The sequence below is a fragment of the Penicillium antarcticum genome (genome assembly GCF_028974205.1).
Source record: "Penicillium antarcticum strain IBT 31339 chromosome Unknown utg000009l_segment0_segment0, whole genome shotgun sequence".
Classification (NCBI taxonomy): Eukaryota; Fungi; Ascomycota; class Eurotiomycetes; order Eurotiales; family Aspergillaceae; genus Penicillium; species Penicillium antarcticum.
This window is the reverse complement of record NW_026695307.1, coordinates 6,540,962-6,565,177: the sequence shown is the minus strand read 5'-3', so window position 1 is coordinate 6,565,177 and position 24,216 is coordinate 6,540,962. Positions and strand designations below refer to the sequence as shown.

The 24,216-nt window shown below is 48.2% G+C and overlaps 11 protein-coding genes across 11 annotated transcripts; 3 read left to right on the top strand and 8 right to left on the bottom strand.

The window, feature by feature from the left end:
* Positions 1-587: 587 nt before the first annotated feature.
* Positions 588-1,837, top strand: N7508_010823 (putative NAD binding Rossmann fold oxidoreductase; the record flags this gene model as incomplete). The annotated part of the gene is made up of 4 exons (XM_058468883.1): positions 588-987; positions 1,042-1,143; positions 1,210-1,271; positions 1,328-1,837. The coding sequence occupies 4 exons, from the start codon at positions 588-590 to the stop codon at positions 1,835-1,837; spliced, it is 1,074 nt and encodes a 357-aa protein (XP_058316729.1).
* Positions 1,838-2,985: 1,148 nt separating this feature from the next.
* On the top strand, positions 2,986-5,012 carry N7508_010822 (flavin-containing monooxygenase; the record flags this gene model as incomplete). The annotated part of the gene is made up of 3 exons (XM_058468882.1): positions 2,986-3,271; positions 3,328-3,736; positions 3,791-5,012. The coding sequence occupies 3 exons, from the start codon at positions 2,986-2,988 to the stop codon at positions 5,010-5,012; spliced, it is 1,917 nt and encodes a 638-aa protein (XP_058316728.1).
* Positions 5,013-5,298: 286 nt separating this feature from the next.
* On the bottom strand, positions 5,299-6,571 carry N7508_010821 (putative glycerol dehydrogenase (GCY1); the record flags this gene model as incomplete). The annotated part of the gene is made up of 8 exons (XM_058468881.1): positions 5,299-5,576; positions 5,641-5,938; positions 5,999-6,028; positions 6,092-6,175; positions 6,236-6,249; positions 6,305-6,312; positions 6,366-6,450; positions 6,511-6,571. 8 exons carry the CDS (start codon positions 6,569-6,571, stop codon positions 5,299-5,301), a joined length of 858 nt encoding a protein of 285 aa, XP_058316727.1.
* A 753-nt stretch (positions 6,572-7,324) lies between these two features.
* On the bottom strand, positions 7,325-9,178 carry N7508_010820 (uncharacterized protein; the record flags this gene model as incomplete). Its single annotated transcript, XM_058468880.1, has 1 exon — positions 7,325-9,178. The coding sequence occupies one exon, from the start codon at positions 9,176-9,178 to the stop codon at positions 7,325-7,327; it is 1,854 nt and encodes a 617-aa protein (XP_058316726.1).
* A 407-nt stretch (positions 9,179-9,585) lies between these two features.
* Positions 9,586-9,980, bottom strand: N7508_010819 (uncharacterized protein; the record flags this gene model as incomplete). Its single annotated transcript, XM_058468879.1, has 2 exons — positions 9,586-9,913; positions 9,973-9,980. The coding sequence occupies 2 exons, from the start codon at positions 9,978-9,980 to the stop codon at positions 9,586-9,588; spliced, it is 336 nt and encodes a 111-aa protein (XP_058316725.1).
* A 1,160-nt stretch (positions 9,981-11,140) lies between these two features.
* On the bottom strand, positions 11,141-11,853 carry N7508_010818 (uncharacterized protein; the record flags this gene model as incomplete). Its single annotated transcript, XM_058468878.1, has 2 exons — positions 11,141-11,467; positions 11,569-11,853. The coding sequence occupies 2 exons, from the start codon at positions 11,851-11,853 to the stop codon at positions 11,141-11,143; spliced, it is 612 nt and encodes a 203-aa protein (XP_058316724.1).
* Positions 11,854-12,436: 583 nt separating this feature from the next.
* N7508_010817 (uncharacterized protein) lies at positions 12,437-14,320 on the bottom strand (the record flags this gene model as incomplete). Its single annotated transcript, XM_058468877.1, has 8 exons — positions 12,437-12,655; positions 12,721-13,128; positions 13,179-13,442; positions 13,491-13,749; positions 13,801-13,925; positions 13,979-14,025; positions 14,078-14,124; positions 14,178-14,320. 8 exons carry the CDS (start codon positions 14,318-14,320, stop codon positions 12,437-12,439), a joined length of 1,512 nt encoding a protein of 503 aa, XP_058316723.1.
* A 531-nt stretch (positions 14,321-14,851) lies between these two features.
* On the bottom strand, positions 14,852-16,761 carry N7508_010816 (uncharacterized protein; the record flags this gene model as incomplete). Its single annotated transcript, XM_058468876.1, has 2 exons — positions 14,852-16,588; positions 16,642-16,761. 2 exons carry the CDS (start codon positions 16,759-16,761, stop codon positions 14,852-14,854), a joined length of 1,857 nt encoding a protein of 618 aa, XP_058316722.1.
* Positions 16,762-17,042: 281 nt separating this feature from the next.
* On the top strand, positions 17,043-18,705 carry N7508_010815 (uncharacterized protein; the record flags this gene model as incomplete). Its single annotated transcript, XM_058468875.1, has 2 exons — positions 17,043-18,430; positions 18,489-18,705. The coding sequence occupies 2 exons, from the start codon at positions 17,043-17,045 to the stop codon at positions 18,703-18,705; spliced, it is 1,605 nt and encodes a 534-aa protein (XP_058316721.1).
* Positions 18,706-19,836: 1,131 nt separating this feature from the next.
* Positions 19,837-22,110, bottom strand: N7508_010814 (uncharacterized protein; the record flags this gene model as incomplete). The annotated part of the gene is made up of 4 exons (XM_058468874.1): positions 19,837-20,138; positions 20,193-21,259; positions 21,316-21,861; positions 22,076-22,110. 4 exons carry the CDS (start codon positions 22,108-22,110, stop codon positions 19,837-19,839), a joined length of 1,950 nt encoding a protein of 649 aa, XP_058316720.1.
* Positions 22,111-22,697: 587 nt separating this feature from the next.
* On the bottom strand, positions 22,698-23,013 carry N7508_010813 (uncharacterized protein; the record flags this gene model as incomplete). The annotated part of the gene is made up of 3 exons (XM_058468873.1): positions 22,698-22,714; positions 22,765-22,948; positions 22,999-23,013. The coding sequence occupies 3 exons, from the start codon at positions 23,011-23,013 to the stop codon at positions 22,698-22,700; spliced, it is 216 nt and encodes a 71-aa protein (XP_058316719.1).
* Between the last annotated feature and the right edge of the window lie 1,203 nt (positions 23,014-24,216).

The following is a 24,216-nucleotide window of genomic DNA, read 5'->3' as shown; positions in this document are numbered from 1 at the left end:
AGCAAAAAAGAATATTTCTCCAACTAGGAATGTCAATGGGGAAAATGTAATCGCATCTCCAATACAGATGAATTTCTTTCTCTTTACTCGGCAACTTCTCAGCGTCTGAGCTGGTTAAGCCGAAAAGTATACATCGCGATACCCGCCAACCTCACCAGGCAAGTCTCGCCGGCGACTTACTGTTTCCAGTAATTCTGATAACCACGACGCCGCTAGTCAGAGGAAGTTAGACCTCATACGCAATATACTTGGCAAAGTACCTACCAAGCAGCCCGTTCGACAAGCCCCGTGTTCAGACCATCGGCGATGAGTTCCACCATCGGTTCTTGCACGATCAACGATGCATCGGATTCGAATAGTGTCTATGCGGGGAAGTCTGCGTTTGCGCCGACTTATAGTAAAGATTGGTTCCAAAGCAGAGACCAGAGGTTAATAAACAACCCCGATCTCAGACGGTGGAAAGTCGCAATTTCTTGATTAGAAGTCTGCATACTTCCATTCTCCCTCGTCAATAGAGTGCCTACATCGCAGCGAACATCACTACGTCGTCGGATACAAGATCTTCCCCTCACCACAGACTCTGAACCATGTCGTACGGGGACCGCCGTGTCAAGCTTGCACTTTGCGGCCTCGGCCGCCTGGGAGTCCTTCGAGCCCGCCTCCTCGCCTTCCAGCAGCCTCGGATCGAACTTGTCGCCGTCTGCGACACAAAACCAGGTACTGACAAATGGTCTGCAGAGAACCTGCCCCCGTCCGTCAGGTATTTTTCAGACCCTCAAGAATGTCTGAAGAACAGCGGCGCTGAGGCCGTCCTCATCTGCACCGCGACGGCTACACATGCGCCCTTGATCCTACAAGCCCTTGATCTAAACTTGCACGTCATGTGTGAGAAGCCTGTCTCTGTAGACATCGCTACTACCCAGGCAGTGGTTGAGAAGTCTGCTTCTAGGCCCGACCTCAAGTTCCTCGTTCCCTTCACTCGCCGATGTAAGTAATACCAGGTCCCGCTCTTTGCAGGGCTCTCAGACTGACTCGCACCAGATGACAAGTCTTACCGCCAGGCAAGGGCCCTGATTGAAAACGGAGACCTGGGTGAAATCCACGCCGTTGAAACGACTGGTATCGACCAAGCAGACCCCAATGGTATGGCCCTAATTGCGCCCAGTCGTCATCTTTCACATAGGCTAATAGACTGACCATTCCGTTTAGCATTTTTCGTAGCCTTTTCTGAGCAGTCTGGCGGTATCTTCCTTGATTTTGGAATCCACACCGTCAGTAACAGCATTGCTTTTCTCACTTACTATGTCATATACTAATAAGGCACTAGGTTGACGCCGGGCGATACCTGTTGGATGTCAAGTCAGGTCTCTCCAACGCCAAAAAGCAAGTCAACAGAGTTATCGCATTCGGCCAGCAGGCTGTCTACGGGGACTTGGCCAAGTATGGTGACGCCGACAACGCATGGGGCCTGGTGGAATTTGCCAATGGCAAGATTTTCAAGACCTACCTTGGTCGCACGCTCACCAGCGGCTTCGAGGACACGACTCGATTGTGTGGCACCAAGGGACATTCGATCATCAGCGCTAACTCGAATGTTGAGATTCGCGACCATCTCGGCATTCGCACACAATCTGTGCCTGATGCATTCACTCTCTTCGATGCGACGTTCCTGACTGACCTTGCTGAGTTCGCTGATGCAGTGCTTGATAACAAGCCCTTGACTTGTCAACCAGAGGATGCCTTCGAGGCGGGGAAGATCTGCGCTGCTCTGCAGTACTCATTCCGCACGGGCGTGCCCGTATACTTCGACGACAATGGTCTTCCCATCATGGAGTAAGTTATGAAGTGATTGCATATATTACAAAATAGAAAGGAAATGGACATAAGATACTTAGACTTCATCGCCAATTTCATTTGTAGTAGTCGTTGAGGCTTCCAGGCAATTGTTTGCTGTTTATTAGCCGCCTGCCAGATCCTAGTTAGTCTGCCTTCTTCTCTCAGACAATTCATGATCCTTAAGAGGATCTTCTTCGTTTCTCTCCCTATCTATCAGTACTGCACTTCATGTCAAAATCGGCCGTATAGCCGCTAAGAAGTACTATATGGACCGTTGACCTTTAATGTTTGTGTGAGAAGATAAAATTTTTCCTGAATGTCAAGAACCAGCGCGATTTCTCATAGTTGAAGGGTCTTTTGATAAGCCGTCCAGGGGGAACGGGCTCGAACCATTGTATAGTTTGAAGACCATGTAAGTCTTGATTGATCGCGGCTAGCACGAGGAACCAGAAGTCAGCAAGGGAAGCATGTTCTCTGCAATTCTGAGAATCTTCGAAATGTTCCTGACTGTGTGGTGGGCATGATATCATGTACAAAACCCCGTTTGGTGGTGTTAGGGTGTTGATTCTCATGGCTCGATGGTCCTGACCAGCTCAATTGATCAGTCCTGTGCGCCAATGATCAAACCCTACATTTTCAACTTCATCGCCTCCTTGCCCAATCCCTTCTTCATGCTCGCGGGGTTGGACGAAGACATTCTTTGTCTGTACGCAGACTTCTGTGACAAATGACCCGGGCTGGTCTAAGACACTCTCTGTTGCCAGTGCTTTTTCAGTCATAGACAAAGATCGGCTTCGTCCAAGTTCCACCCGTCGTGTTGTCCGATTTCATACCCTACATGGCAATACCGGGCGAATATGGGGTATATCACGGGAATACCCAGAAACAGCACGTCAAGACCAATTGCAAAAGCTCACTCGTGCGGAGTGCGGAGGCTGTCCACTCATGTGACACAAGACTATGGCGGCGGGACTTTCCCAGTTCGGATTTTTGGATTGACCAATCATTTTGTGGACTTGATAGTAGACATGTAAGAGATATATAGATCAAGGTCTTGGTTAGGCCTACATCAGCAGACCTGAAGCATTCCTATTCTCGATTGGACTGTGAATATTGCCTACTTCTTCAGCTTCTTTCTCATAACTGAAAATGGCTCCTTACGTTCAGGATGCCACTGGCGCCGATCCCGTCTTCAAGGCCAACCTCCAGTCAAAGAGCGCGGCTTTCAACCACGACCAGGTCCTAAAGCCCGTCGCGGATGACTTCATGTACGACTTCAAGTACAACCACAGTCTCCCCACCACCGACATCTTGGGGGTTGAGATCCCCATCGATTGCGATGCTCAGATGGAGGCCGAGCGCATCATAGCCCGTCTCTCTACAGCCACATCAGATGGAGATGCGCAAGCTTTCGCTGGGCTGTTCCTCGATTATGGTGAGGCCCTTCATAAGGATCCGGAATTTCGACTTCAGCTGACCTCGGATGTACAGGCGTGTGGCGTGACAAGCTCTCATTCACCTGGGACTTCCGCACATTTAATTTCAAAGAAGCCATCGTCAAAGCCGCTACCGATCTTTTGCCTCAGACCAAGGCTAGAAATTTCAACTTGCTGGAGCCTGCACCTTCGGTGTCTCGCCCTTACCCTGACTTCTCGCAGCTGCAGCTTGTTGTTTCCTTCGAGACTGAGATTGTCCTTGCTTCAGCCCTCATCAATGCAGTCCTCACTCAAGATGGTTGGAGAATCTACACTATGCATACTGTTGCGGAGAGCCTCAAGCAGTTCCCCGAGCAGACCGCACCAGATGGACACATGACTGGTATCACCAGCTGGGAGCGTCAGAGATCCGAGGCTATCAACACAGTTGACCCCGAGGTGCTGATAATCGGCGGTGGACAAAAGTAAGAACCCATGCATTGGAGCTTCGTGATATGATCCTCATCTATTTCTACTAGTGGTCTCGCCATGGCCGCACGCCTGAAAGTTCTCGGTATGGAAAACTTGATCATCGAACGCAGCGACGAAGTCGGAGATATCTGGAAGAAGCGCTATGAATATCTTTCACTGCACTTCCCACACTGGCCCGATGCCTTACCATACTTCAAATACCCTCAGCATTGGCCCACGTATACCCCGGCTCAGAAGCAGGGTCTATACATGAAGTGGTATGCGTCCGCTCTGGAGCTCAATGTCTGGACGAAGTCGGAGGTTGTGAAGGCTGAGCAGGATGCCGAGGGCAAGTGGACCGTTGTAATCAACAAGGGCGGCAAGGAGACTCGCACACTGCACCCTAAGCAACTCATCATGGCCACGTCGCTATGCGGTGTCCCTTCTATCCCGGCTGTGCCTGGCATGGCTGACTTCCGGGGTGTGATCCGTCACTCCAGCGGCCACAAGAGTGCCCGTGACTTTGCTGGGAAGAAGGTCTGCGTTGTCGGCACCTCATCCTCTGGCTTTGATACAGCTTACGAGTGCGCCCGCCTCGGAATTGATGTGACAATCCTCCAGAGGTCACCGACCTACGTCATGTCTTTGACCCACTCTGTTCCACGCATGCTTGGAGGCTACGCGCCTGACAAGGAAGGCAACCTCCCTGACACGACAGTACAGGATCGCCTCAATTTCTCTATGCCAGTTGGGCCGGGCGAGGAACTCGCGAAGCGTACCGCTAAGGTCCTCGAGGACCTCGACAGGCCCCTGCTCGAAGCTCTGAACGCTCGAGGACTGCGAACATGGCGCGGCCAGCGCGATACTGGCAACTCAACACTAGGTCAGACCCGAAACGGTGGATTCTACTTTGATGCCGGTGCTTGCGAAGAAATAATTAATGGCAACATCAAGGTGGAACCAGGATTCATTGGGAAGTTCACCGAGGATAAGGTGATCTTGAACGGCGGCCGCGAGAAGGAGTTTGACCTAGTCGTCTTTGCCACCGGCTTTTCGAACACGATCGACTCAATCCGAGCCACTCTTGGTGAGAAGGTTGCGAGCCAATGCGGTCCCATTTGGGGTATTGATGAGGAGGGCGAGTACAAGACGGCCTACCGGGAGACGGGAGTGCCTAACATGTGGATCATGGTTGGTTTCCTTCCAATGACCCGCTATGCATCGAAATTATTGGCCTTGCGTTTGAAGGCTCTGAAGGAGGGGATTTCTCCACCTCCTTACAAGCTTTAGTTTCCATAGATGAAATAGATTGATGATTCCGCAAGCAATTGTGCCATGAAAAGACCGGAGGTCTGTTTATCCAATTTGCAGGGTCTGTGACTACGACAAGATATTAACGTGCAGGTTAGACATGATGAGATATTTTGGGGGAATCAGAAAATTGCAATTTCGTGATTCTGGCCGAAGAATCCTACAGACTTGATCACCTAGTAGATACGGAAACCAGGCAAAGGTTTACAAAAGTGACATATTCCAAAAAAAGAACTGTACAATTCTAGATCCAAATTTGGGGACTTTACTGCTTGTACCAGTCATCGAAACCCAGATTCCATCCAAACAGAGGCATATTGATACGCCTCGCCTTTCCTTGTGCAGCCAGGCCATTCAGAACATCCATATCATCGCGTGAGAGAGGGATGACTTGACGGTTGCTCACAATTCGACTTTCTTTAATGGACTTGGGCAGTACAACAGCGCCCCTGTTGATGTGGTAGCTGATGAGTACGGTGGCGGGTGAGACATCATTCTTCTTAGCCATCTCCTGAATTGCAGTATCGGACATGAGTGGAGCGCCTGAAAACAACCAAGTTAGCGTTCAATCATGAAACCCTCACATAACATGTCAAGGGGCACTGACCTTCGGAGCCGAGTGGTGAGTACGCCTCGAGGAGGATGCCATGGTTGTCGCACCACTCCTTCAGAGCATGCTGAGGAAGGAAAGGGTGTAGCTCGACTTGATTGACAGCAGGGACCACAGTCCACTTCTTTTTGAGCTCCTCTAGATAGGGAATTGACCAGTTGGCTACGCCAATTGCCTTCACTTTGCCCGCCTTGTATACCGCCTCCATCCGGCGCCAGGTCTCACTCTGGTCCCAGGATCGGTCGACGGAGCGTATACCATCTGGATTGACTGGTAGAAGCGCGCTCGATTCGTTCTGTGCGTACAAGTCAGCCACGCAAATGCCCTGATGGAGGGACACAGCGGAGCAACTTACAGGGACAAGTCGAACTGGCCAGTAGATGAGCTAATGTTTGTGTTAGCAGTGCTATCAACCTCGCCTGGCCAAAGAAGAAGAGGCTCAATTTACGGATAGATCGAGGTAGTCCGTGCCCAAAGCGTCAAGTGTGTTTTGGAGACCTTCCGCGACATTGGGATGATTGGTGTTCCACAGCTAGCTGGTGATGAAAATGTTTCCGCCAGGGATACCGCTATCCTTGATGCCCTGACCGACTTCGTGTTCGTTCCCTAGCTATTCTATTAGACCCCAAAATCTTGCTTGGTTTTCTTTCCTACAACCCACCGTAGATCCTGTGATTTATTAGCCAAAGCTTTGCGCTGCCAAAGAGACATGGGATGCTTACAATGATGCGTCAATGTGACTATATCCGTTCTTCAGGGCAAAGGAGACTGCTTGGCGCACCTGCCCAGGTTCAGATCTCCAAGTGCCTATTATTTATGGTCAGAAAAAACTGCTAAGATCCGCAGAAACTAGGGCTTTTGTCGTACCGAGTCCCACGGCAGGGATCTGAGCGCCTGTGTTCAGCTTGAAATGAGTCGAGGGTGCCATATTGATTATGGTGGGAGATGCTGATGGAAGACCAATGTAAGAACCCGGAGCTTTATACTGCACTTTTGGAATGGACCAGGAAGAGAATCTAGGCAAATCTAGGTACATGGGATCCTTTCTATAGTTGAGAGGGTCTTTGCCTGAACTGATGTCAACTCAAACATATCACACATCCTGAAGCAAGTGCCCCGCGCGAGATCGGACAAAGTCCAGTGCGTCCTTTAGGGGAATACTTGCCCAGTTGTAACCCGAGACATGTCGGATGCCTTGTTCTAACGTCTACCCGATGCTCTTTTTACTTGACGGAGTAAAAAATGAGCGACTTACTTCCGGATCCAAGCGTTCAGTTCCCCCACAATGCGCCGTCACCTTCCGAATGGGGTAATATTTTACCCACGAGGGGAACTCGAGATGGTGAGAAGGTCCAGTTGACCTCAAAGCAGAGACTTTAGTGTTTCATGAGCAGCGAAGTGGGAGTTGAAACCAAATGTAGGATCCATGTCATTGCAGAGCCCGAAGACTATGACGCAGACGGGAAGAACGACGGCAAAGAGGATTTCAGTCATGGGGTAATCTTGATAGACTGCCAGAGCTGCTTGAAGATTGATTTTACAGGGAGCTCAGAGTTTGTATGCAGGTAGTTGTATCGAGAGGAGTGAAAGCTCTACTAACAACAGAGAATCAAAACTTGTGATCGTAAACAACCAAGGAAGCCTGTTAAAAGGCTGTTTATCCATGATACGTGAAATATTTTCATTTCTCATCGATATGAACAGGAACATAAGGCTTGTTATTGGCATAGCATTGGACCTCCTGTTCCTTCGGAAGGGTGCCATTTAGAATGTAAGCCTTAGCGATTTGGTCTGTGCAGTCTGAGCTGTCACGTCTAGAGCTGTGCCCATATGCATTATGAACAATCAACCGGGCGTTTTTGCCCATTTCCGCTAGGAGCCTTCTTCCATTGCGCAAGGGTGTTGCAGGATCATACGGCGAAGCGATCAGCAAGGTAGGTGTCCTGAGAGTGTTGTTGAGATCTCCGCGATACACTTCCGAAGGACGATCCCAGTACTCCCTGTAATATCGACAGGGAAGAACCGCGAAGAACCGAGAATTACCGGCAATCCAGCTGCGAGTGGACATAGTTTCCCACAAATTTCCCCACCAGCCAAGTCCGTCGGGAAGGGGTGCATCATATGCATCGGAACATATCACAAGAAGTTCGAGTTCACTGGATGACGGGATAAAAGAATATGATGGATTTGCAGAGTAGTCACTCCATGAGGTGTCTAGAGCTTTCGCTGCCAATGTTGCATTCCCTGCTTCGAGCTCAGCCAGCATTTGGGCCGTGCGCGGCCATTCCATTGGCCTGTACATAGCCGGGTAGAGAATCCTGTCCACGAGTGCTGAATAAGTGACCAGAGATGGACCCCCTGTCTCCGTGTACGCAGATTGAGGACGGACTTTGAGCGACTCAAGCAGCTGGTTCATGCGCGCTTCCAGCTGGGTCAGTGTGACGGGACCGTCCTGGTTAGAAACAGGCTTGGCCAATGCACACCATTTCGGACCGGCATTGACACATTCCCCCAGGAATCCATCATGCCACGCATCGGTCGTATTGTCGAGAGCTGTCCAGCCAAACCCCCCTAGGAGGCGATGATCTCTGACATATTCTGTACCATCGAGGATTATACGACCGGCTCGGTGGGGAAACATGTTGACATATGTTTGGCCAATCCCCGTACCATAGCTGACCAAGTATCCAGTGACTACTTCTTCATGAAGTGCCTTTCGGATCTCATCGAGATCGCGTGCCACCAACGCCGTGCTGACGAAGCGACCGAAATCACCTAGGCGTTGCTGGCAGGCAAAGAAAGTGGCATTATTCATGGCATCCGCAGTCTCTAGCTGACTTTTTGGGGCTTCCTCGCGGTATCTCAGTGCTAGGAGTGACCATCTGTCCCGTAGGCTATTTTGGGGAAAACATGCTGCGGCGGGGAGAGAGAAGTTCACACCGCGGGGATCCCATCCCAGCACATCGAGTGTGCCATCACTGAAGCGGTTGGTCATTTCCTCTGCGGTCTCCCATAGAAAAGAGGTTCCGCTGCCTCCTGGACCTCCCGGGTTGATGATGATGGTGCGCTCACTCCTGCGACTGAGAGGTGAAATACCGGCTTTCTCAATACGGGCCAAACCGGCGACTTGGAACTTGGTTACTGCAATTCGAACAATCCGATGGTCTGAGGAGTTGTGATAATCCAGGGGAAGATCTAGATATCCACACAGGTAGATTCCGCCCTCGCTCCCCCAGCTCCAGTGGTTGGGACTTGGGTCGAAAAGAGCGGCCCATGATTGCCGTGGAGTAGGGTCATCAAGTGGCGGTGGACGACTGGTGTTGGTACATGGAATGAACTGGAATGGATCCTTCTCTTGTGGAAATATTCCGTAGGGCGACTGGGCTTGACGATCGCCCGGGGAGGCCCAGCGCCTCTGGGGTAGGAATCCACCGAAATGCAACAGGCCCGCCCCGATGACTGTTGCCACCCATAAGATGGCTCTCCGGGGCGATGCTTGAGGTGGAGATGTCTTGGTTTGCTTCTTTTCCTCCATAATGGTCTGAGGTGGTCAGTCTTGACCAGGGCGATGGTAAGCTGACGTCCAAATTGACGCGATCACGCTAAGCCCAAATTTGCAGGGGTTTGTTTCTAGCAGATTCCAAGTAAAACCCTTGTATCATATTGCTTTGATTGTGACATCTAAACCATTTGATGTATATCCTTTGAGTCTCATCATTTCACTGAACTTATCCCCAAACTTGCTTATAAAGAGAAAAATACAGCTTATTGGTGCAACTCATAGATCCAATTTTGCACGTATGTTGGTGCTATTTGGGTGTTGGAGGAAACAACATATCTATCAGGCAAACCAAAATGCCTATATATATGGGACAATGGTCCATCTGGTTCATCGCCGGATGCATTAGCTCCTGAGGTAGCTGGGGGTCCAAGTTTGATGCCTCACGCCCCCGGGGTCCATTCGTGCTGCTGCTGCGGTGGCACATTTCGGGTAGAGCAAATGTGATAAAGAGGATCAACTAACCGGAGCTTGATAACAGTCAAATTCCCTGGCTCAGATGGCTCCAACAGATTGAAAGGTTCTTGTTTGGAGCGCAGCGTGTTGGGCCAACTCAGAAGGCGACCCTCGGTAAGTGGAACAGAGCCGAAGGTGTACACACCAGGGACCAGTGGATCAAAACATTCAGCAAAGTTGGGGTTCCAGTCTTCAAGGTCGAGGACTTTCGTAATCGCCTCCCACACGTCACTGTGCAGCTCAATTCCATGTACTCTATCCTATTGCTGGAATGATAATCGGGCTTGTGTGATGTTTTCGCCTCTACCACGTACAGAGTCATCGCGGCGATATTACCATTGCGCAGCCCTTCGAAGCGAAATACTTCGGAGAAGTATTTCGAGTTCTCTAAGGGTTAGGTCAATACGTGAAATCTGGACGATTACCTGCAAGCCATCGTGCTGAAACTTCTCGAGGCACACCGGAACATGATCGTGATGAAGCGGGTCAGGTGCATTGTTGCCTCCCTTTTGTGGCACAATAGCTTGACTGGTAAAGCGGCCATGCTTCCATTGCTCGTACGAAATGATACTCCATGCTCAAGGTGGCCCGACGCATTTGTTTGAAGCTTATAGCATGATGTACATTTCTTAGGATTTTCCATTCCTCGGGAGTGTATAATTCCAGTAAATTGGCCGGTTGGTCTGGTAGGAGTCTTGCCTGTTTTCATACAGGGGCCTCCGGCCCTCGGATATACTCGCGGATCTCATCGCACTTCTTGTCTCTCTGCCTTTAACTTGGAAATCATCCTCTCATCGAGAAAGGGTCCCGGCCAGCATTTCCAAACACCCTCTTTTTCATGAAAGTTGCCGATTTCACATCCACAAGTGAGAATACGAGGCGGGATCAAGACCGCCCGCATTCCCATGGAAAATTATCTCGTTCCAGGAGGGAATAGAGCGGAAGATAAGCTTTTAAAGGTGTGTATATAAGGCCATATGACCTGAAGGGTGTAGATCGTTCACGTAAGAGGTGATGCGAACATTCAGTGTGTCATCTAAGGTGGTTCGGAGCCGAAATCCCACTTCACGAGGCAGCCGTTGAAATCAATCAGAACAACAGCCTGCCGGTGGGCGGTTACCGCGGCAGGGTTCATTGAATGAAGTTTTAAGATACCATGGATCTTGTCGATAGCTAGAATTGGCCGGCAGCTCTGTCGCGAATTGTCCAGTCAAGCGCCTAAAGTAATCCATAGGCACTGTTCCGCCATCAACCAGTACCTGAGATTGTACTTGAAAGGAAGTGAAGAAAAATCCTGGAAGGGTGGCTGAAATTATATCGTAGGGTCGTAGGGTCCATAGAATCGAGCGGCTTTGTCTAGAGACAAAGACCGAAAAGACATCTTATTTCATGATCCATGGTGATATTAGTGTATTGAAGTTTTTCCATACGATATCAAAAATTCATATTCCCCTCATCGAAGTACAGATTTCAACCCCTAATTCATAGCCATTTCTCACTACGCACATGCCTAATCTCCACCCCTTTGACCAACCCCTTGATCTTTCCAAACTCCTTGAGACCCTCAGATTCTCCGAATCCAACATGATCTTTCACTTCATTCCAGCCACTGAAATGCACATATTCATCATCATCGCCTTCCTTGTCAATGCGCCATCCACCGTCATGGGTAAAAAGTGCCGTGTATGCCCCTAAATGAGGGACTGCGGCCTTAAGGACACTATCAAACTCTGCCTTGTTCTTGGGATCAACGAAGTATCTGCATATAGCTAAAATCGGAGCGTCAAGTGGAATCTGAGAGGTTGATGGCTGGGAATGTCAGTTTGCACTAGTTTAGTTGACATGAACACATGTCAAGCACGAAAATACGTTGAGAGGCCTAGTTCGTGGCATAAACACCTGTGACTTACTTCAATATCCAGATGAAACATCCATTTCACCTCAAGGTCACCTCTCAATTTCTGAAGCAACGTCTGATTGGTCTCGGAAGGTATCCAATCGTTCATGTGCTCTTCAATCGACTCCCACCCGCCTAACAAGTAAATGCAAGCCGGATCCTCAATTTCACGTAGAAGGTGCACTTGATAATTTGAATGTCTAGACTGTGCTTCTTGGGCTCCCACAAGACCTGCTTTGGTGGAAAGGAGGAGGACTTCCTTATTCAGGCGGAGGAGCGCGATTTCTGTGACTGGCATTGTGGAATGCGTATACAGGGAATGAATGCTTCGATGCTGATATACATGCGAAGTATGTCAGAAAGATGAAAAGGGTTGCTGGTTATCTTATAAGTTGCTGTTTTATAGTTCGTCGGGTGTAAGCGTCTCGTAGGCGACAAAGGCCAAAGGCCGAGGGGTCAAGTGGGGGCCACCTGGAGGACGTTTAATTGGAGGTTTGGGCCTAATCGCCTACTCGGTCATCTTTTAGCGTGAGACTAGCGAATGCATTCGTCACGGGCAGCTGCCTCAAGGTTATCAGTCTTCTAGACGGCCAAGCGGAATGGCCCTTCCTTAACATCTGACCGGGGGCTAACACTGACTAAAATTCGCTACTGTATGTTTTGGATCTGGTCTTTGTGTGGAGATCCTTGCAATAGCTCTTATAAGTGATACATCGCATTCTATAACGCTTATGACTACTGGGGTCTGCCGTCTTGCTATGACAATAGGTTCACATCAATCAAGTCATCAGTGCAAGAAATATGTGTTCGGTCGGCATGATCCCAAGCCTATCACGAAATTCATCAAAATTGAATATGTGCCACTAAATATCGAGAAATGCTTATAGAATGTATCTAAAGCTCCTGTTCTGAATGTCTGTCTCATCCACATGGAGTAAATCCTCATCTGAACTTAGGTTGATTTGCCGAACTTCCTCGGGGTCAATCTTGACGCCCTGCTCCCGATCCCGGCGAGCGTTCTCCCACATAAGATAGAACCTGAAGCCGACTATGAGACCGATTGTAATTGCATAGCAAACCAAAATCGTAGTATAAGCCGTCTGAGAGAAAAATTGTCAGCGATGGTCCCGAGGTTAATTGAAACGTGGAGCTGGGCTGTCCATACATGATAGTTGGGTGCTTCCGTTGAGATGAAGAATTGCGGTCCACTCAAATTGCCGGCACAGTAGCCCAAGAAAATCAAGGCCATAACGGTCGATTTCTTGGTGAAGCCTGCAATATTACTGGCTGCGAGTGACAGCATCAATGGAAATGCCGGAGCAACCGCGGTTACAAGCCAGAAACCAGCGAGTCGGGAAATCTTCTCATCGGTAGGTAAGAGCTTCACCATGAGAATTCCAGTCATTGCTAGAAGGAAGATGGAGACGAGCATAATCAGACGTGACTTTCGAATTACCGAAGTGAGGACGGCCGATAGAATGACTGTGACCAGTTGGAAACCAGAGGCTGGGAGGCCCATGAGAATTGTCTGAAATTTATCGTAGCCAAAGCCATTGATGATGAGAGTACTGAACTGTACTTTCTGTTAGCGATGGGTACTTGGTATGTAGAGATGACTCTTACGCTGGTGGTGCCTCCATTTGGCACGCAAATGACGAACGAGAAGAAGAAGAACCACCATGACTTGATGTCTGTCAGACTCTCGATGAATTGTGCGCGATTCCACGATTTGGTCTGCGTAGTCCTTTGGAACTTATACGGACGTAGCGCAGCGAACTCACGTTCAGAGGCCGAGAGAAACCTGGCCGTTTGTGGAGAGTCAGGCAAATAGAAAAATGTCACGACCGACCATGCGACCGTAATAAGACCGAACAGTAGAAAGAGAAGCTAATGAGATTAGCCATGGAGCTTTATGGTGGAGGGTAAATATCGAACCTTCCATTGTGATATACTTCCTTCGTAATTCAGAAGGCCATAGGCAATGAGAGAGCCAATAATACTGGCGATCGCATTCCCTGCAAACCAGATAGAGTGTCGTGAGACATGCTCTCTAGGAGTGTACCACATTCCAGTGATAAGAGAGAATCCAGGGCTGATAGCACTCTCGAAAACACCGAGAAGGGTACGAAGTGCCATGAGGCTGGCATAGTTATTTGTCACGGCGTGGAGCGTCAGAACAACACCCCAGAGGAATCTGTACTTCTTAGTCTGACACCAAGCTCCAACGAAAACCATGCAAGCTTACATTAAAACGCTGAGATATTTACCCAGTGGGAATCGGATGAAGCCGAGCGATATTGGGTAGGATGCAACGAGATAGCCAATGTAAAAAATGCTCGAAGTCCAACTATACTGTTGGCCAACAAGACTCTGTTCGCAGTCAGCGCGTGGTCAGGAAGTTTTGTTATCGCGGGGGGAAATACAAGGTCTTCTCGAACTCCGAGAATTGCACTGTATGCAAGACTGGTTTCTGTCATGGATTAGGTATGTTAACAAGATATCCTGGTGAGAATCTCACATACTATCAAGGTATTGAAATCCGTAAGCGGTTATCAAGATCGGCATGAGGCTGGAAGCCAAGTCAGATTGAGTTTCGTCTAGGAGGAAGAGGGGTCAGGTCACTGTAGATCGATTTTCCTGATCAACCTCTTCTCTTCTGCTGGATCAAGGGCGTCTGTGGTGCCGGATTCTACAGCAGATAAAGTTTCCTTGGTCATATCGGTTTTGGTGTCTGCATTTTCATTGCAAAGATCCTTTGTGTCCATGATGAGAGGTTGGGGTATGGCTCAAAGCCACCTCGAAAGTAATAAACAAGGAGCTTGGGCAAAGCGATTGATGTGATGTTTAGCAAGCAAGGGGTGGCATGTAAATCTTATAAGAACCCGGGGAAAGAGGTCCACAGGAGCCAGATAACGGGGAAACCAACCACAACCACCCGCTATGAATGAACAGATCGGCTGTTAAATCTGGACTCCGCACTTGTCCTTGATAGACAACTGGTAGTGATTGGCCAGATTAATCGAGTGCCAAGAGAATCTAGAAAATTAGTAGACCATATGCAGTAAGTATCGGCTTCACTAGTGGCAAAGTAATTCGAGCCTAGACACGGTTGGTTTACATGATAGCTATTTGATAGCAGTGTTAGTTTTTCAAGCTACAGACTTATCGCTTCATGTTCCAGAGTAACATGCTGTAGATGATTTCAGCAAGGTAGACATTGTTTTAATCTCTCGGGCTTTGACTATAGACATGAACATATATCGATTGTCTTCATAGGAATAGTAGGTAGTTCGTCGCTAGATTACAGGAGTTTCAAGGTTGCTTCCGAGATCACCGTGGGACACTGTGCGGATGATATGTCTGATTTCCTCCATTGAGACGCTGTGTAACCTTTGGGTCTCCTTGACTAAAGAAAGTATGTTTCTCAAGACAGGATCCGAAATCGTGGCTGAAATCCAGTTTAGATGGATTGGGTCGAAGGTCTCAATTCCAGCTATGAGAAGAGACCATTGAAACCGCTCGAGGAGTTGTACCGGCCCTGTCGCAACAGTGTAGTATGCTGCAGCAATAAGCTCGGACAGGGTACAGTGGAATTCGGCTGTGACGGGGAATTGGCCGAAATGTAAGTCACGACTGCGATGGAAGTATACTTGGATGGCATAGAAGAATGTGACGGTCACCAGGGCCATGAGAGGGGGCGAAGACATTTCTCTTCTACAACTCGCAATAAGATGCCGTAGAAATTTGTGTTGCTGGATGAGATTAGGGATGAGAATCCGAAGTGACAGGTCGAAACTTACCTCTTGTATCCAGGCAAGATTACGTTTAATTTTTCTCACTGCTTCCAATGTCTGAAATTCAGCAGCCTGACTATATTGGTTGATGTCATGATGAATGGCGATCAATTCAAAGTAAACGTTCAAAATATAGGACTTGGGGGGACCTTGAATGCCTGGCATGCGTAGTGAAATGGTTTGCTCGTCTGAGAATGTGAAAATGGACCTCGACAAGTGCCAGATCCTCTGCCGTTTCTCAACATTCTCACTGACGTAGCTAGCAAAAGAGCCTCCGCAGCCGAAGAAGCCACAAAATCCGTCTCGATCGTAGAGATACGTGAGAATCCGTGAAAGGAGCACAGCATCGGGCACCGAGGGGCTGGAATCTGCGCATAGCTCATCCAGATTGTAATTCTTGACATAATTTAGAACTGAAGCACTCAGATCCTGTAGCTTTCGTGTATTGAGGGGATTGTGGCGCATCCAGAACATGTACATATATAAGAAAGACAGCATAGTGCCTACATGGTTTAATGGAGCCAAAGGGTTGAGTGCTTGTAGAAAGATCCTCGAGCCGTGTTGTAGATGAACCCATGCCTCCTGGGGTGGCTGCCTGTAAAAGCCCAGGTGTAAAGCCAGCTCGTTATGAGAAACAGCGAGAAGGAAATGAAGAGACATGGCATTTTGTAGTGCGAGGTCAAGGAACAGACAGTGTGCCGATGAAGTTGCTTTTCGGGTGGACTTGAGGGGCGCGAACACAGTGCGATGGAACAGTATGGCCTGTGAATCATTGCTTCCGAGTGAAGGAGCATGATCGACCGCTCTGTCGCTGGCAAATAAGACAGCTCCCGCACCGGCTAGGAAATGGTGTGATGAGAACGACTGTAGAGGAAACAAGATTGGAAATTCCGCATATTGATCATTTACAGCCGTATTTATGGGCGACTCTGAGCCAATTAGTTGACTTGTGTCACCTTCAGTTAAATCAGGCGAAGGTAGGTCGACCGTACTGAATTGCACGTTTCGGCGATAATGATCCTGGGCGTTGCCTAGAGATACTGGCGATGTAAGTTCGCCACCGCTTCTCTCACCAACCTGGGGAAAGCGGCTCAAGTTACTTCCACTGAGTGATTTGGGAAGAATTGTTTGAGGAGCCCAGGCATCTCGTGTCTTGATAGGGCCGATGCCCCGTCTTCTTGAAGATAGGGAGGGCGGCTGGGGGGGCCATTCACACTCTAGTTGGAGGCGGACGCAGCTCTGACATTGTGGACGGTACTCGTCACATTTTACCTTCCTGAGAATGCACGTACGGCAGCCTGGTCTAGACAGTCAGACACAACTCGTTCTGCAGCGTCCGGGGCGTGAGTAGATACCGTTTTTGGACCGCGGTCCACGCTCAGTTCGACGTCGGCGAACTTTAGCAATCTCATCCATGAGATAACAGCAACAGTTACAATCTAAATCCCATTATCGACTTTATCGTATGTAGTGTACTTCATATCAAGGTTGTCAAAGGTAAAAAAGGAGGCGCGGAGTCACTCGCCATTTATCTCGTCGATTAATCTGACCAATCACGCGTGGTATCCACTTTGACCTGTCTCCGACACAACCCTAACTAGTCACTTGATGAGTGACATTGGATTTTCCCATATGGAAGACAGTCCCCTCTCATCTCTTCTTTCTTCTTTTCTTCCTATCTGAAACTGCTACCATGGGAAATTCTATCTCTTACACCACCAGAGACTGCCAAGTCGTCATTCCAAATCGAGGACAAATCAATGGCCTTCAGTTTGATGACAAGTCACGGAGATTTGCAAGTATCCCTTATGCAAAGCCTCCCATCGGTGATCTGAGATGGAGAAAGCCCCAGCCTTTCCCGGACACCCATAGGTACTCATCCTCCGATGGCGTCCATCCATACGATGCCACAGCGTTTGGCCCCGTGTGTCCTCAACCAAATTACTCGAAAGTGGTCAGCGAACATATCCCAGAACATTTGTATGACGAGGACTGCCTTCGACTGAATATTTGGACACCGGTTCCTGATCCCTCCAACCCAAACAAAAAATGGCCCGTGATGATCTGGTTCCACGGTGGGTGGTTCCAGGTTGGAGACCCTAGCCAGGAGGCCAGCATGGATCCGACGGAGCTCATTTCCACTGGCAATTTGCAATCTGTCTTTATTGCGGTGGGGTACAGACTCAACATTTTTGGCTTCCTGGCTGGCCACGCTCTCCTCGAAGAGTCGAATGGGGAGTCTACCGGCAACTATGGACTGTGGGATCAGCGCCTCGCGATCGACTGGATCTATAAGCACGTTGAGTCATTCGGAGGAGATTCCAGCAATATTCACTTTGCAGGACGTAGTGCTGGCGCCTATTCAGTTCTCGCTCAGGCTTTGTATGATTTCAGGTCTGCCGGAAGTGATCACTTCCGATCTTTAGTCATGTATTCCAACGCCATTCCAACTCAACCAAAAACAACGAAAGAATGCGAATCCCAGTTTGAAGAAGTTTGCCGATACTTTCAAGTACCTTCCTCTTCGAGTGTGGTAGAAAAGTTTCAGTTTTTACGCGGGATAAGCGCCAAAGATCTATGCGCTGGAATAATGGACCTCGAGAACCACACGTTTCGTCCAGTGACAGATGACATTTTTATCAAACCTGGAATCTTCGAATACTGCAGAGATGGTTCTTTTGCACAAGAGTTTAAACGACGCAATCTGCGCCTCTTCATTGGCGAGGTTCTCAACGAAGATACCCTATACGCGGCCACGAATGGCCCAGATCCAAACTTCGCGTCCCTCCAACGACAAATTACAAACTACTACCCTCCTTCAACGACTATCAGGCTTCTCCAACACTATCAGCCTCCAAATTCGGAGAGCAAGGAAGACTGGGCGAAGCTATTTGGGAAAATTATTGCCGATGGTCAGGTCAGGGCGCCGTCGCGTTATCTGGTCAAGATGCTTGCAGACAATGGCGTTGATATGGCAAATATCTGGCGCTATATGGTTGCCTATCGACTTTCGTTTATCACGGAGAAGGTGGCACCGGCTTCCTTTGGAGTCACTCATGCTATGGACCGTCCTATTTGGAAGTAAGTTCCCGGTTAGTCATTCTGTTAATGTCTTCAGATCTTCTGACTTCTGTCTCAGCTACTCTCTCATGCACGGCCCGACTCCTGCGGAACAAAAATTAATGTCGGAATGGATAAGAGACCTTGTCGCCTTCATTCGTGGTACAGAGGGGTATTCATATGGAACCTCTTCTCCCGCTGAATACAAGGTCATGACCGGGGAAGGAAATATTGCTATTCAGAAAGATCCCCTCTGGAACGAATTGATAGGGGCAATGGAATTGTTTTCGGGATAATAGATAACCGAAATACGCTCGACACTCTTCTGACGGAAGATGTCCGCCACGCAAAAGTGTCTAGGGCCAGTGTTACATTCATCTTCAAGGTCGTGTTTCGAATCAATAAAATGAGATATGCGGGGGGAATTCTTTCCACTACTATTTGTGTTTATTTCCTCGGATGACATATAGTCTAGACAACCACCCTAATTGCTGCATTGCGCATCAAGCAACTGAAAGAAGCAATGAAACCTTAAAATGCCCAGTGCCACTGGTTTGTCATCGTAATCCTTTCTATGTGTTTAGAAATAGAAGAATCCATAGAAGATACCGATTACCTATAGTTCCCTATCTCTGCTACTTTGTAGACTATACTGAATCACATCACTAGATACTCTGGTAAGCTTGACGTAGTCTATCCTAAATTGATAAGATATGTTTCTTAGAATTCCTTTTTCGCTTCTACTCATCATTAACCTACTATACTCTAACTATCTTTTTTACTATCTTCTTACTGTTCATTCACTTCACTTTCACCTATATCTTACTTCTATCTCTTGTACACTGGTTATTCCCTCGCAATACTCTCCTTGTACCTGTTAAAGCACAAGTAATGAATGAAATGGCACTTTTACTTCGAGGATCTTGTAGAGGATCTGTCTAATACTTCGTAGCACTGTGAACAGACTTATGGCTTCTTGTCGACCAGTTCAGATGACATCATTTCTACTCAATCACAGCGGGGAACTTTAAATCATCATTCTCGATCTTCAAACCTGAAGAGATCTTGGTAGACTCCACGTCCATGGTCTTGCCAGTAATGTGTGGCAGGGCACGGACCGGACCGTCTTCCGACGACTACTGTGTTGCTGGCTCTGCTTAAAAGCCCCACTAACGTAAATGAGTAGTCCCAGCATGTACTCTATAATTCTGAACATTGTTGATTCCTTGTCCATGCATTGTCTCAGAGTTGATGATCATAGTCGATATGAGCACAACCAACATCGACCACTAGCCCGCAATGAACCAGGCGCTTTTAATCCATCAAATCAGTGCGCACATCGAAAAAAAGATAACACAATCCACTGATTGACAGATAGTGGGGGGAATGCCAAAAGCGACCAAGCTGAGGGCTTATGCGGAGGTTAATTAGAAGTCTAATCTAACTTCGATGGTGGAACCACCACCTGTAGCCGTATTGCTCGAGATCTCAGACACTTCAGCGATCATATCCTGACCATCCGGGATCCGCTGTACTACATCATCATCGATGATGATTTTCATTCCATTTTTGACATGGAACAGGTGCACTATATGATCTTGACTGAAGCGCTGTTTGTGGGCTATCTTCGCCATCAGTTCCTTCGCAGTGCGTTCTGTTAGATACACTGCCGTGTGGTAGTCATCCTTCTCTGTTTCGCTTTTCTGGAAGCGGAGGTAAAAACATGCAACTGGTTATATACAAGTCAGAGTGTGTCCTAAAAATGGGTTGGGCAAATGCTTACCTGGTGCTTTGGTATTTGAATTGATACATGCCGCATTAGCTCGTCCCATAGACAAGTCCGGAATGAGCGGGAACATTTCTTGGTGGGCTTTAGGTGAGCGGTGATCTGTCGAATTATATGACAAATTTCTCGACACGCTGCGTAATGTTGACGGAGGTGTCAAGGTTTGCAGAGTCATTTGATCGAATCGGTCTGCTTTTTGCGTTTCGCCATCCTCTCTGGTGATTGGGAACCTATCAGGATCATCCTTCACACTGCCGCGAAGACAGAAGGTGGTCACAGATCGATTGGAATAGAATCTGTTTTGCATCATGGACAATTCCTCGTCCAAGTTTCTTTGCAGTTGATCTCTCCTCTCATCTTCGATCTCCTTGTCACTCTTATAAAGTACATTGCGACTTCCTCGTTTTCGTTTGCCAAGGTGTTCACCCCCGCTCTCGGCTTTGACGAAATCTTGCCTGCGTCGTTCAATTGCTCGTTTGAGCTGAGAAACGTCATTGAACATTTTCCGCTCAGCCCCATGTTCACGGAACAGTTTGACTTTGCAATAGCTAATCTCAGCAGGGCCTGGAGCGAGAGTCTCAGTCTTGGCGCATAGCTTAATTGGAGCCCCTTTAACACCCTTTGTGTGGCTGAAGTCTGTTGAAAGGAAATGGAACCGGACTCCCATTGAGCAGCCTTGTCTTCCTGTGCTTGGGTCTGAGTACCACGTGACACAAAATCCGTCGAGCGATATCTTTTCAAGTTGGATATGATCACAGGTTTGACCTTCATTCTCTTGGAATAGGCCAACAAACTCAATAGCATACAGGTTGCCGTCTTTTCGATACGCTTCATGTCCCCGAGCCTCCTTCCACAGGGCCCAAGAAGCGGCAGGATTTGAAGCTTGTTCATCATCGTCGAACGTGACACGAATCCAGGTTCGATATCTGACGATTTCGTTGGTCAACGGCGGCCGAGAATCGACAACGGAAAGAGGGTATATTTGAGCTTTGTTGAGATATGTGATAGGTGGGTGTTTCGGATCATTCACCATGGCTGTCGGCGTGTTTAATGTCACCTGATACCTAAACCTAGAAAACCCTTAGCTCTGGTCCTCGCTACATGCAGGAGTGAATCTTACTGGTGATCCTCATGGTTTGGGTAGTTCTCCGGTGGATTGCTGTATTGGGGGGTGACAAGCTGGGAATTCAGTTTTCCTCCATTATCGACGTTGTTCAGAAAGGTTGCTTCGTCAGCTCCAGTGGCAGCAGTATCGGCTACATGGGAGTGAACGAATGCGCTCGGTGGATACGCAGCATTCTGATTGCCAGGAGACATAGTTTGGGGCTCTTGTGCGAAGTATTGCGTGTTTGAAGTATCATGAAATGGGTCGATGTTATTTCTATGTAGAGGAGTGACCGCAAATTGTTCAAGAAGCGTTTTTGGTGTCATCAGGTTTGACTCCATGAGTGGTGTGTGCAGGTCTCCGGCCGGGCCATGGAAGACTGTGTTCAAGCTGCCAGGATTGTAATTTTGATAAGGGTGGTTTGTACTCGGTGTGAGAACTGAATGGTCATCAAGGAACGGCGTAAATCGGAGACCAGATTGGTCGTTCAGCAATGGCGTGAAGCGAAGACCCGGAGTGCCCCGGGCAGACAGATGGTTTGGCTCATCATTCCCCGCGGGTCTGTGATACACGGCACATTAGCTAAGACTCATAGTGCCCTGGAGCGTGATATAATAAGGATAGACGTCGCTAGCATCACGTTAAAGTAAAAAACATACTCAGGGGGGTCGCATTTGGTCGGTCGGACGATATCAGAAAATGTCGCCTGGAACTTATTGATAAGACCCTCGCCGGGCTTCTGGGAATTCCGTCTGCACAATTAGCCTGCACTCACGTTTCAAGGTGTGCACCGTACCTATTGCCAAACATTTGTGGTGAAGTCCGAGTGATGGCAAGAGCAGTGATTGCAAAGCTGAGCAGGAAATATCATAGGAGGGGTAGGAGAAACATTAAGTCTTGCTCAGTACCATAAATGTGCTGCTGCATGTACCGTAACTCCATATTTGGGGAGGCATCGGTAGACTCACCCACCAGTTAAAGCATGGCGGGGCGCTTTACCCCTTGCTAAAGTCCAATTGTGTTGTCTTCGGGACAGACGCTCCCTCCACCCGTTGATCCACTGTGGCTTTCTCGAAATTTCCCATAGACGTGACATCGGTGGGGGTTGACGGGGGCCAGTCAGCATCTATAAATGTTATCCGACTTATTGCCGATCGTGCACCGTCCTGACGTCATATATGCTGATACATCTCGGAACGTGAGATCTCTATCAAGTAGTTGCCGCGTACTTTTCCGGTGGTACGGAGTATATGTGGTTCTTCGAAAGGAATATTTGCATTGAACGCATCGTAAATGATGTCTTTGTGGTATATATGACACAATCATAAGCCCCGTGCCCGACCCGCGGGGATACCAAATAGCAACTGCGACATGGACTCAAGACCAATCCGTCGCATTTAGTGCTTAACCTGTTCTACAAGATTTTTAGCAAACGGCCATGTAGATTTCAGCAAATTGGCTCACCCTTATGAACGTCGGCTTTGGTATCGTGTGACTTCTCGTCCTTCTTGTCGACAAGAGCATCCTTAGCAGCGGTGGCACGAGTGGTGATCTTGGCATCACCGTCCTTTGCGACCTGCTTGTTGGTCTCCTTGGAGGCCTCGGCACCAGTGCCCTGCACGGTCTCGGCAACGTAGTTGGCGGCGTTCTGTATCCATGTTAGGTCGTGTCAAGACAGGGTTCAGTACATGCACGAACCTTGACGGTATCCATTGTGATGGAGAGTGAAAGTTGTTTTTCTTATGATAATATAGTTTGACTGCTCTGTTAGGTGTAGACGGAAACATCGAGTGCTGGAAACAAGCGATATTTATGTTGTGGCAGATCACTCTCTGATATCACACGACGTCATCCTTGATCGTCGGGTTCATTACTACCCCAACCGGTCATTATGGCTTGAAGACAGGAATAGTAACACGTTTACAGGACTGTGACCTAATTATGATTACATATTTTGGTTTGAGTGCTCTGCTATATTGGATGATGTCAAATTGATCGCCCAATCGTTTGCTCCATGTAACTATATAAAGGGAAGTGCAGTTTTCCGTATTTCCAATCTCGGAAAGTCCCAACTTCCACCTTGAATTACACTTAAGTCTTTCATCATCCACTTGGCCTGATGATGCGAATCTTAGTTGAGTTTGCAATTACGTGCAACTCTCGATAGATTCCATATACCTGATCAAGTATACGTTAACATGCTTCTTATGGTGAAACTCGGGGGATGGTTCTATAGATGGTCAGCCAGGTGCTCCGGTCTCCAACGTGTTGGATAAGGTGCAGAGTGCTCTCGAGGGGAGCCATGTAGGTAGGTCATAGATTCTTGTCTCCTACAAGAAGATGTCTATGGATACAAATGTATATCTCTAGATGCCACCTTGGATTTCCCAGTCCACGCACTTCCGAGACCGACCATTTGTTCAATTATTTCCAAGTACGAACTATAAAAATCTAGAACTTCGGAATATCGCAAGGCCGACCACCCCTCGCACCCAACTCCGGGGCCCTAACCTCTGAGATTGGTAGAAACTTCTTATACATCATGGATATGCACACAAGTCTGCCTATGATCACGCTTAAGTGCTCAACCAAAACGTATCTTGTACATTGTAATACCTTACCATGTTTGTATCAAGGATTCTTTTCAAGCAGGCTGACCGTTGTAACGTACTCCGGGGTAACGAAGGTTCAGGTGGGGGTGCACAGTGCATGAAGCAGGTGGAACTTCCTTATTTTGGATGAGTTTGTTCCTTTCCATAGAGCTCCTAACCGAATTCCTACCTGTCTATTGCACTTGAAAACAATTGAGGACATCCGATAGTACGTACCCGATGTGTAGATTACTAAGATTTTGAAAACCTGATCGATGAATGTCGTATAGCCAATCATGTTGCAGCGCAGTCGCACTCGGGAATC